Below are 12,999 nucleotides of genomic sequence, written 5' to 3' on the forward strand. Positions count from 1 at the left end.
GTTTCTACTCTTTGGAAGGAACTACAAGCTAGTAACTTCAGTTGGACTTGGATTACTTCTTATGTCACTTCATTATATCTCATCTATAATGATCTATGGGCAATTATGTCACTTGTAATTCATTAGATCCTAACTCCGATAATAAGTTGCTACAACCACCCCCATGTTAAATAACAGCAGGCATCCTAGGCATGAGAGGCAATGCTGGGAGAATCGCTTTTGGGGTTTCCTACCTCTGGCAAAAACTATACAGGGTGAAGTGCAAGGATAGTGTCATTATACAGTCTAGTGACAAGGTGGCATTGGATTTAGCTATATCTGTGTGGAGACAAGTTTGGAGTTCCCCAATTTCGATGAAATTATATTCTATCTTCCAGACTAGAATATCTTTAAAGCCTTCTAGAATATCTGTTCTGCCAATTATTCCTTGTTATGAAGGCGAGACCAGATAAAAAAGTATCAGGTGTTTTGGCCTACAACTCCCAGAAGTCCCAGCCAGTTTAACAGATGTTAGAATTTTGGGGAGTTGAAGGCCAAAACATCTGGGGACCTGTAGGTTGAGAACCATTACATTAGATGAAAAGGCATAGAACCAGAGGATGTTACTTCTCAAAATATATCGTGGCAGGTTAGAAACTTCTGAATTTCACCACTAGTTGGGATGAATGGAAGTGGGAATGGGGGAATGAGGCCTGCAGCAAAGGTAACTGTGATGGAATTTGCAGCTGTATCCTTGTGACCAACAGGTTTGAAGAAGACAGAAGAATAACAAGTAAAACAAAGAATGGAAAATTAATATTCAAGGGAGCATTTTTGACCATCAAAGAAGTTAAATGAACTCTCAACAGGAAAAGATATTGGGGAATATAATCTAACAAGTCAGAAAGAGCTAGTTTTATAATGAACTGAGCCCCAGAAGATCACACTAACTATCATGAAGGAGGTACTGAAGAAATTAAACACACTGACACATTTATAAGAAGTTACATTTACTTTCATAGCTGACAGATCCCTATGGGGCTTATTATGAAGGTATGTGCAGTTTCCCCAACTGTTATCAGGCCTTGCAATTAAATGATTATCTTCTTTATTTCCTGCCTGCCCTTTAATTTCAAAAGTCCTCTATACTTAATGAATTTCCACTTAATTCAAACAGCCTGTAATGAAAAAAAGATTTTCCTGCAGTCATACTGTCTAAAGAACTGGAATGCATCCTCACAAATCTGATTCATTTGTCACTCAGCAAAAATGATTTAAGAAGTGTTGATTTGGCTTTACTAAAGGGTCTGGCTAGTTGAAGTGAGCCAAATGTACACTGACTGCCCTTTGTATGAGCTTTAGAAGTTTATATACAAAACAATTTTTGCTAATTTTTCAAACAAGAAGGAAAAGGCAAGTTTGGTCTGCTAATCAAACCATTCTTAATTCATTTCCAGATATGGCTGGACAATAATAGAGATATTTATTTATTTAATTAATTCATTTATATCCTGCTCTTCTCACCCTGCAAGGGACTCAGAGCGGTGTACATAATATATTTAGGCAGACATTCAATACCTCAATTATACAAACAGATAAACATAACATGCATTTATTAAAACAGTAAATATAAGATACAATTTAAAACCATATTCAGCATATTAAGCATGATAATACACAATACCACATTGCATCTCAGATATACCTGAGAGATACTGCACTCGGCCCATAGAGCTCTCTTACGGCAGCCAAATCAGCTTCCAGTTGTGGGTGCTTGTGAAGTTCCCCATCATAACTAACCTGCATAGGGACAAAATTGATTTTGGTTAACATAATGCAGAATAAGAGGGTTGAAAGGATTTTCCCCAATAACATTTTTTGTTCTTTTTTCAATATCTAGTCCAAAGTTGAAGTCACACTGGAGCAGAAACATAGGAAAGTTTTGTGCATATGGTTCTTTCTTTTTAAAGGTACGTTCTGTTTCTAATTCTGCTAAATAATAATAGCACTTTATTTATATTCCGCCCTTCTTACTCCGAAGGAGACTCAGGGCAGATCACAGTACACATACACGTCAAACATTCAATGCCACTTTGTATAGACAGTACACAGACAGACAGAACAGAAAGGAGGTGTGTCATTTCGATGCCATGGAAGGTTGAGCTCGAGTCCAGCCACAGGGGGCGCTGTTGCTCCATCCTCTATTACAAAGAGCCGTCAGGACTTCCTCCTTCCTTTTGGTCACCCAGCATTTTCTGATCTTCTTTCTTTATGGCATTTTAAAACACCTCCCCCACTTTTAGCAGTATGTAATTTCTCTAATTACAGCTAAAGCTGTTTTTGAACTACTTAGGTAAACAGTGAACAGGGCTGACCCGGGGCTTCAAACTTGCAACCTTTTGGTTGATAGATCTTATAGTTGCTGGTGATTTACCAGCTGTGCTAACCTCTGGCCCAGGTGGTGGAGGAATGTCTCCTCCACCACTTCATCCTGCATTAAATGTATCATTAAGTGTAAGAAATGTTGCACTGGATGAAGTCTTATGTCTTTTTTCTAATGCTTCCAGCAGATGATTGTAGGATGACCTTTTTATGAGAACATGAATGCAACAGCTCTCTCTTGGTTTATTCCCAGGCAAATAGTGTACAGAGATGTATTAACTCTCAGCATTTATATTTTGTTTTCTTATCACAGTTAAAAGGGAAAATGGACAAAAGGGTTTCATGGATCTATTGCCAGATAGCTGAGTAATCCCTTTTCCAAAACTGCACAAGTTAGTCATTGCCAAATAACAGCTGCACATTTGAGGGCTAAATGGGTGGGATGAGGGTCAGAGAGAGATGCTGGAAGCTGTTATCTCAAAACAACTTCTCCAAGTTCTTTCCCCATCCTATTCATTCAACTTTCATGTTTGGAGCCAAATTCTCCCTTCTCCCTCCTCCTCCATTCATAGGCTATCTTTTTTCCCCAAAACTGGTACTCAAGCTAGCTTAAAAAATTAAACAAATATAGATAAGACCAAATTCAAAGACAAAAGTTTTAAAAATATAAAAAAGCTAATTAAAATACACTCAGACTTTCTTTAAAAAATAAAACCAGTTGAAGCAAATCCATTAAAAGATAAAAGATACAAGTCAGTGAAATGGTACACACTGTTTAAAGTCTGTGCTTGTCAGATGATGAGAATTTCAGCTCCATTTTTTCAGATAATACTAGGATGACAACCCCCTTTTCTATAACTATCTTTTGGATTTAGTTTGATGGATGTGTTCTCTGCTTTAGTGGAAAGAAAGACGATACAACACACTATGCTTTCCAGCACATCCCCCCCTCTCCCCCCCCCCGTTTTCCTACACATCTATGATTTTGATAATACATAAAAAAGAACGATGCTATCATCTAGTAAGAAACAAAAAGAAAGTGGAAGAGAAAAACAAAAACAAGAAAAAAGGGATGGAATTTTTTTTAAAAGATACACGTGTCTTCCCATCCTCTTTTCAGCAATTATCTAAAGTTATTATTAATTTATATTTCTCTCATCTAACACAAGTTATCTTCCTTCCTATAAAATCTACCTAAACAAACAAAATATTACCAAAACAGATACTTGTTTTCTGTGAAATGTCAATAAAGGGTTAATAATTTTTATCAAATAACATTATTAGTCTTATTAATCTTAAACACGTCGCATAATTAATCAAGGGATTATTCTAACGCTCTGAAGCAATAATATTAAATTGTTTTCTCTTTGTAGTGAAACACCCTTCCCAGTTTTGTAAGCCAATAACTCTTTTCCAACTTCTTCCAAAAATATTTGATTACATATACAGATCCAAAACAGATGGCAATCATTTTTATTTACAAAAATCAATGATCTCTATTCATATACTACCGCTTTTTGATTTTTATATAACTTATCCAATACATGTATCTATGTATCAAGTTTCCTAAATCTTCTCTTTAATACAATCCAAAAGCATTCTTATATACATATTTCATTTTGATAAAACAGATATCCTACATGCTTCAAATGTATCTCTTATAACACAAAGTTATAATGTTTAACACAAGTTTCCAACATGTTTCAAGATATGCTTCCTGAGAACATAACACATCATGTCCAAGTCTAAAAACATGGCTAGTTTTGCTGGATAATGCAAATGGTTCCCTATCTTGCATTTGGGAGAATAAATTGTCATCTGCCATGCATTATGCATCTCCATTATTGTCTTTTCCTATTTGTACATCTCTCTCCCTTCCCCATTGAACTAGAAAGTAATGAATATTGTAGCCTATGCTCCACAAAATATGCAAGATGTAATTCTTAAAATTCTTCAGTAATTGTAAACTGATGGTATTCTGTTCTCTTTTGGAATAAGCTGTGCTTATTTTAACAGCCAACATGGTGTAGTGCATTGAGCATTCAACTGTGGAGTCACAGTTTGAACCCCCATTCAGCCATGGAAGCCTTCTGGGTGACCTTAGGCACATTCTTTCAGCTACAGACAGAAGCAAAAAGAAAACTTCATTGTGAACAAATGTTACCAAGAAAACGCTCTAATAGGGTTGCCTTAGGGATGTCGTAAGTCAGAAATGACTTGAAGTCCCAAACAAGAAACATTTATTTTATTCATACCCTTTTTTACACAGAAGAATTCAAAGCAGTTTCTGAATAAGAATGAAATGTTGCAGATATTACCAAAGCAAACTCATTATTCCATGCCTCTGTTAGGCTAGGGCTGTTTCTAGATATCTGCTTTGTCTTTTAGGGCTCAAGGCATAATGGCAGGACACCAGCAGACCACTTCACTTTGCCGATACTCTTTTGCTGTCAGAAAGAATGTGAAAACTGCAGAAAATTTCATTATCTCCAGTGAAGAGAAAATGTAAAAACTATTAATCCTCTCATGTGAGGAAGAGATAGTTGAATACTTAAATCCCTAGTCCTGAGGTTGGAAAACATAATTTTTGGCCACTTTTGATCTGCCCGTTGCCAGTACAGTACACAATTCATTGACAGTATTGACTTATAATAACCCTATGAATGAGAGACCTCCATGACACACTGTCAGCAAAAACCCTACTCAGGTTTTGCAAACTTGGAGCTGTGGCATTTGTGAGTGAGTCTATCTACCAGTAAGGCAGGCCACCTCTTTCCTATTGCCTGCTAAAATTACAAAAAAGGTTCCCTGCTTTGGCTTTAAAGGAATCACTCTATTGTGTAATGTCTCCCATTGCCTGTCTCCAGCAGTGACATAAGATCTGCACTGGGACTTTTATTTATTGGCTTATTTCACTTTCCCTCTGTACTACAAAGCCTTACAGCAAGCAGGTACCATGATCCTGCTGCCTTTAGCAGTGATTTTCACTCTGTCTGGGACCATTAAAAATAGATTTTCCCTTCATTAGGGAGTCTCTTTCTTCCTGGCACTGTAAATTAAAAGTGGTTTAAAAAAACTGGGCAAAATGAAATGGAGAAGCAGAAACACTACATTTTCTGTCCAAATCACATTGCATTAGAACTCCTCCAGTCATTTTAGGGGTGCAGTCTTAACCTCTGACTGTGGAAGTAAGAGACAGTCATCCTGTTCTATCATCCCAAGTTTTACAGAAACAAAAAGCCTCTTTGATTATTGTGGAACAAGCCACAGATAAAGTCCAGACCCAAGAGAATGATTACTTCAGTTAGTCCAAAGAACTGTAACCAGATTGTTAACTAGGGATCACACAATTACTGCCTGCTTATTACCAGAGACCATTCAAAGTGTGTTGTCCTCTCTCAGACCATGCCAACAAATCCAGGAAGTCAAATGATGTCTCCCTAAACTTCACCAAGTGCACAGGTACATATGTGTCTCCTGTCAAACAGGGAGAGAGTGAGTGGCAAATATCACTTTTGTGCTCAGAACTGTTTCTTCTTCGATTACAGCCCCTAGAAACCCCAAGGCAGCATAAGTATAGTGATACTGACTGGGAAGTTTTGGGCAGCAGAGATAGATAGAGATTATATCCTATAGACAGACATCCTTAAACACACACAACCATCCTCAACTGAGCACCTACATCTGTGTGGGAACACAGGCACAAATGCACATAAAATAATGAAGGAAATACACAGCACAATACATGAAGTTAATCAAAGAACAGAGTCTTTACTATGGAACCCTTGTATGGGGACATCCCCCAAAAGTCAGAAACACACAGGTGTGTCGTGAGCTGTCCTACACAGGCCAGACTAACATTCAAATCGGATGCAGGTATCCATCAAATTTTCACAAGTCTCCAAATGTCACAAGTTCTCATTTCAAAAAAAGTTCCAAAACAGAAATTGTTTATTATTTGTAGGTTTTCTAAGTACATTTCTACGTTACTTTTCCTCCATGAAAACAGGGTTATCTTCCTCTCCACTATCATCAATGTGAGAGAGACCACGCTGAAAAACAATAAATGACCTAGGATCATGTTTTGTGGATAGATTTACATGTATCTCTAAAGTTCTAATCCAGCACTCAAACCATTACAGGAGGGTGGAAGCTATATAATCTCCAGATCTTGTTGTACTCCATCTGCCAGTTACCTTAACCAGCATAGTCAATATCGAGAAACTGATATTAAAGACATAATGCTGACTTTCTTTTACAATTGTCCCATTCCTCTGACTTCATTCTATACCTTTCTAGTTGTATGTCCTAGTGATCACTCATGTTAAAACTACAAGATGGAAGGATGATCACCACAAGACTTTCAACACACACACACACACAGTCTCTCCTCATGGTGAGATATGTCAATATAAGGAGACAGAAAAAAAGAAAAAGTGACAATGAGAAAAGGAATGAGATAACGAGATCATTAAAATAATATAGCCTACACTCCCCTGTTTTGTTTGGTCTTCTGTGAACCTGTTTGGAGACTCCAGAAAAACTGATTATGTTGCAATGGTTTGAGATGTTCCATTATTTCTAGTACATCAAACCTTTGAGAATTCTGAAACAGCTCTAACAGCCTATTAGTCAAGATTCCATATAAATAGGGTCATCAGGAACTCTTAATTAGAAAAATCTACATCCCTCTTGCTAAGATGCCAATGACTTGACACTTAAATACACCACAGTTGAAGTCTGGAGAATGTCAATTGGCTTGAAATATAGTTGTGAAATAAATCTGAGAAAGTTATTTGACCCTGGCTCCCAACATTCTGGTAGAATAGAATGTTTAGAAAAACAACACTTGTATTGGTAGAAATCTGAGTGATTGCCTGAAATAATAATAATACCATAATAAAAGTAACAATGACAAGAACAACAATAACAACAACACTTTATTTGTAACCCACTCTATCTCCCCAAGGGGACTCACTGAGGTCTCAAATGAGTAAGAAAAATGACAAACATTCAATGCTGAAAACAGACAAATAACAAATCAAGTCAAAAACAATGGATAAAACAATGTCAATATAACTTACAAAACTAACTGGAAAATAACAAATAATTAAATTTAAATAAATACAATATGACACATAAAGTCATATAAATGAAATGAAATGCATTAAAAGCATAAGATGGTTTAGAACACCCAACGGGCTGAGGTAGATGTCTGATATCTAAGAGAGGATATATAGAAAGAGGTACTAGTCCTCCTCCTCTCTGTAAGCTAGGGTGCATAAATAAGTTTTTGAAAGTTATTTAAAAGAGAGGAGAGAGGGGGCTGTTTTTATCTCTTTAGAGGAATTCCAGAGGTGGGGAGTGATCACAGAGAAGGCCCACTCTATCATTCCCACCAACCGTGCTTGGGATGGGGGTGGGACCGAGAGGGCCTCCTCCACAGACCTCAGTGCTCATGATGGTTTGTATATGGAGATACAGTTTTTCAAGTAGTCTGAGCCTGAAACGGATATTACTGAAATGTAGAAATAGTGACTAAATATATTCTGTATTCATGATTGATAATGTTCATTTGATTTTTTTACTCCTGTTAGTGAAATCACTCTTTTCTGTAGTTATTGTTATAAGAACAATGCATGAATATGAATGAATGAGAATATCTTAGAAGAACATCAGAAATGTAACCACCATCGCTACATAATAATGTAGTGTTCTGACCTCTCCCTTGCCACATACCTTTCCATTTACCAGTCAGAAGGCACTGTGATTGATGGGAGTATGTTTAGAAAACAGTTGAATGACATTTCCACAGATACACATATCATGTGCACACTCTGTTATAACAGGCAGAAGCAGGATCCCCGTTGAACTTCACTAAACAGGGATCATGAGTGGGAATTTGGTAATCAGTTTTCTGATCCAGTGGGGAATCAACCCACAAAGATCATTGTAGTTACTGCACAGTGAGTGTAAACTGGATGGCTTTCATGGTCATTATGTATTCCCTAAAGTACTAAATACATAGGGATCATGAATATGAACCAGACACAAATATACAGCAGGTTACTCACTTATGCATACCAGCCATAAATGTCATTTCCTCCAGGGGTTGGTGGGAATACTTTAATACATTGCAGCAAAACCAACAAAATGTATTGAAAATCAAAGCAAATTTTGTCCATGAAAGCTTATGTCAAATAAAACTTGCTAGACTATAAGGTGCTCCAAAATGTTTATACGTCTGAATGTTTTATGGCAACCAGAGGCAATGAACATTTCTTGCAGAAAGGCACTAAAAATGGGAACCCTGACCCACAGTCAGATAGTCAGGTTTATTCAGCCTACAGAATGTAGTAGGAGGTATTTCTGCATGAATATCAATTTATCTACCTATATCTCAATGTGTTTGGGGTTTGTCTCAATGTATGCATAAGGATGTCAGCCCATGTGTTCCCCAGTCTAGATTGATGTAATTCATGTGTCTGGGAACTCTTAAAGACAAATATTTTGTTTTCTTTAGGTATGTTTGAACAAGTGGTTTGGTTTTGCAGTTTAGAGATACCTCTTTATGCTTGAAATAGGGATAATAGGAACAGTGTCTCTAATCTAAGGAGAAATATTAAAAAAATAGTTTATAAGCGACAAGTTGGAATCATTGCTGACTGTATTGATGGACAAATTCAAAGATGATGATTGAAAACCAACTGTAAATGTTTTTTGCCTTGAGATGTACAACATTGTTGTTATTTCCCAGAAAGAGCAGACTGTCACAATGAAAAGTGAAATACCTGCAAAGATAAAAGATATCATTTTCTTGCATCTGAAAAGACAGTGTTGAGAAGAGATGAGCCATTAAACTGAGACATGATATAGATTTTTGGGTGCTGTTCAAGAAAAGGAAAACATTTTTTCTTCTATGAAATGTCTGCAAAGGTGACTAGCAAGAATAAAAAAAGCCTTTTATCACAGATCAAAGTAGAGTTGTCTTCTCCACTATCAGTGACTCATAATCTTTAAATTGTTTCCATACTTTCTTCTTGTCATCACTCAGTGTTGACCAAAAAAGTTATTTCTTAAGCTATAGCTCTCATGTTGGCTGGGAGATACGAGATCCCCCAATTTTTCCAAAGTCTCAGTACTAAAAAGCGCAAAACTGATTCAAGAATTGTTATTATCTACATTTCCTTATTGGTTTTGTATGTGTTCATGTGTTGTACATTTCTATTCCATCCCATCTCTGCACTGATCAATTTGACAGATAAATAGATTTCAAATCGACATTTCCACATAATATACATTTATAAATATATTTTCATTTAAAATATTAGGAACTCCCGGTGGCGCAATGGAGTAAACCCTTGTGCCGGCAGGACTGAAGACCGACAGGTCGGAGGTTCGAATCCGGGGAGAGCCCGGATGAGCTCCCTCTGTCAGTTCCAGCTCCCCATGTGGGGACATGAGAGAAACCTCCATACAAGGATAGTAAAACATCAAAAACATCCAGGTGTCCCCTGGGTAATGTCCTTGGAGATGGACAATTCTTTCATACCAGAAGTGATTATCAGTTTCTCAAGTCACTCCTGACATGAAAAAAAAACTCATCTCTGAAGACATCTTATATTGTGATTGTTAATTTTGATACTGAGGCTTGCACCACAAAATTTAAGGCAGTGAAAAATTCAAAAGATAATTACATTCTGCTCTGTTTGGCAATCCTGTTGTGGAATCAGCCAGCTTGCACTGGATATCACAAACTCATCAAGCATTCTTAGCAAATGGCATGTTTGCACAGAACTGTTTCTTTTCTCTCTAGAAAAGCACAGGCATGTTTAACATTTTACACTTAGCATTTCATTTTGCTATACCAAAATCTAACATGGATTCAAATATGCTTGGCTGATTATTAAAACATGTACATCACACCTTCATGTTCTTATAAAGTGTCCTCAAGGCTATTATCAACCATCAAAACACCAAAATCAATAAAACTATGAAACAGAAACAGCAGTGGGGATGATAAATCAAGAATGTTCAATGGGAATGGCTTGCTAAATGACTTGTCAAAGCAATGTGAATGTTAATTAACATCTTTAAAAAGAATTAAGAAGCTATGGCTCATAAACTGCTTGATCTTCCAGATTCTTTCCAGGCCTAACCCCATCTCCCCCCCCCCCCCCCATGGGGTAAAATCTCTTATCTCTGATCACCCACTAAACTGAAATATGAAATTTCCATATGCAAAACTTTCTTGCACACTGTGTTGCATTTAAGTTTTAAATAGCCCCCATTGGTGCCAATTAAGCTTTTTTAAAAAAGGCAGGACTGAGTGGAGCAAAGGGAAGATACTAATGTAGAGAAAATGATTATTCTGTCACACTGTTGTAATTTCAGCTTTTGGCATCAATGGCACTTGAAGAAAAGCTGTGTGCACATTTTTTGTGAGGCAGGGGAGAGAAAAATTGTATACCTGTGTGTGCAGATTGGCATGTATAATTGTTATGTTTGTGAGCACACACATAAACACACTTCTCAGTGAGGAAAATGCATGCATTAGGAAAAAAACATACAAAAATGCATACTAGACAAAAAATGGAAACATGCAAAATGGGAAAAGTTTCTCAACAGAACCAGAAGGAAATGTGAATGCAAACTGAAAAAATGTAATAAAATACCGAATATTTTCATATGCTCAGTAATGACCAAATTATAAGGAGCTGGAAGTACAGCAGAGGCTACAGGAAGTTCGCTTCTAAACCAACATAGACACACACACACACATCTTGCCTTTCTCTTGACATATGACACAAAGCAGCTTAGCATAAGGTTAAAACTACTTAGAAACATGGTGGCAAAAACATAAAACAAATTAAATATTCTAACAATTTTCCATTAATAATTATTAATGTATAAGTCTAGAAATTTTAAGATTATACAATACTTATATTGACCCATAGATACATTTTGAAATCTTATTGACTTGTGTATATGTTGATCCTGGATAAATCGGTCCATGGATCAATATAAGTACTGTATCTCTTCTCAAAAAAGGGAACCATCTCTTAGAATGGCAAAAGGCAAAAGCTTAGTCCATCCCAGAAGAACCTAAAAGAAGCACTGATTCCTTGTTCTTTCTATGAAGCAGCACTGCTTCTGGACTGTTAGCATCTAGTTGTCTTCTCTCTTAAGCATCCCTTTTTACTGTTTATTTATTTTATTGATCTTGTCTCTTCTCATATCCCCTTGGCCTTTAAATGTGTTCTTTTGGAGTTTTCAAAAGGACAGCCAAATTAGTCTGTTTCAGCATAAAAACAGAGTGAAGGAGAATGAGGTATCCAGAAGCACTTCTAAGGCTGACATATTTTTATGATATTTAATCTGATGATGAAGAGAGTTGTCATCTACAAAAGCGTATGCTGAAATTTATCAGTTACTTCTAAAGATGCAGATAGATCTCCCCAACGAATTATTCATTCTGCCTGAATTCTGTTTTCTTTCAGTAGAAATGTAAATGCTGAATTGCTCACACCAATATGCATTTTATTGCGACCTGAGTTTGATTCATTTTTCCATGATAATTTTTAAATTGTAGAAAGGGTCATAACACTCACTTGTCTAAATAAAATCTATATAACTGTTGGCCAGAATTCATTACCAGCTATTTGTTAGCTTATGGGGTGCTTTTATAATCTTGTTGTTAACTGGAAGTACAAAATAAGGTTATATAATACGTATTTTGTGAGATATATTATTAAAAGAATACCAAAGTACTATAATCCACAATTTGTTGTTTTTGCTTATAGCATTTATATCTAAAACCTCTTCCAAGTAGTTCAGGCTAAGGCAAGATTAAAGTAATTGATGTCCTACAACAGCTCTCAAAACAAATAAGGCCAAAAGCTGTGGGAAGTCCACATTATGTATAGCCTGTTTTGCAACAGAAACACTGTTTTCAATCTTTGTCTGGAACAAGAGGAAACAGAATTTACTCCAGAGTCCTCAGAAAGGTCTGGAATGATCTCAATGTTTTTGAGCTGTGAATAGCTAGACCAGGCTGAATTTGGCCTGATTCAATGTTCACATATCAACACATCCATCACTGTGTTGCTGGCTAGAAGAAGCTCTCTGACAGAGCCTTTTTGGCAACATGGTTCTGATGGTCCCATGGCTTAGGTACCTCGTTGTGACTTCATCATAAGCAATTATCACCAGCAAGCCTCTGAAAGAGACCTGCTTCTGGCTGGCATAACAGAAATGTCTCCAATGTGCTTTTGGTATGGTCGGTCATCTGGACACCAAAAGGACCCTGAGGACATTCTCATGCTATGCTGCATTGAGGAAGTTACAGAGCATACTATTGTGGGTTATTTTTATAAGTGTAAATGCAAGGCAGAAGTCTCAAAGACAGAAACCCCAATCCCCAAATTGCCTCATCACTCACACTGTAATAGGAAATAGGAGTAAACTAAGTAATAAACATTATCAACTTGAGATGACAGCAAGAGAAAAAAATATGTACAGTCCCACTTTTCTTTAGCAGCATTTCTCTCTTGAGTATGTCACAATACAAGAAGAATCGGTTTTCACTTAGTCTTGGTTTAGGGCAGCATACACCAGATACCCCCCACATCAGGTGCT

The 12,999-nt window shown here is 36.8% G+C and overlaps 1 protein-coding gene across 2 annotated transcripts in view; it reads right to left on the reverse strand.

Moving 5' to 3' along the window:
• Positions 1-12,999, reverse strand: part of PARP8 (poly(ADP-ribose) polymerase family member 8) — a 204,734-nt gene that overhangs the window by 51,174 nt on the left and 140,561 nt on the right. For both annotated transcript variants that reach the window (XM_060761469.2, XM_060761468.2), the window contains exon 7: positions 1,685-1,779. In XM_060761469.2, the coding sequence (XP_060617452.1) occupies positions 1,685-1,779 (95 nt within the window). The remainder of the gene's footprint in view (positions 1-1,684; positions 1,780-12,999) is intronic.

Source organism: Anolis sagrei, chromosome 2, assembly GCF_037176765.1.
Source record: "Anolis sagrei isolate rAnoSag1 chromosome 2, rAnoSag1.mat, whole genome shotgun sequence".
In the NCBI taxonomy this organism is placed as follows: Eukaryota; Metazoa; Chordata; class Lepidosauria; order Squamata; family Dactyloidae; genus Anolis; species Anolis sagrei.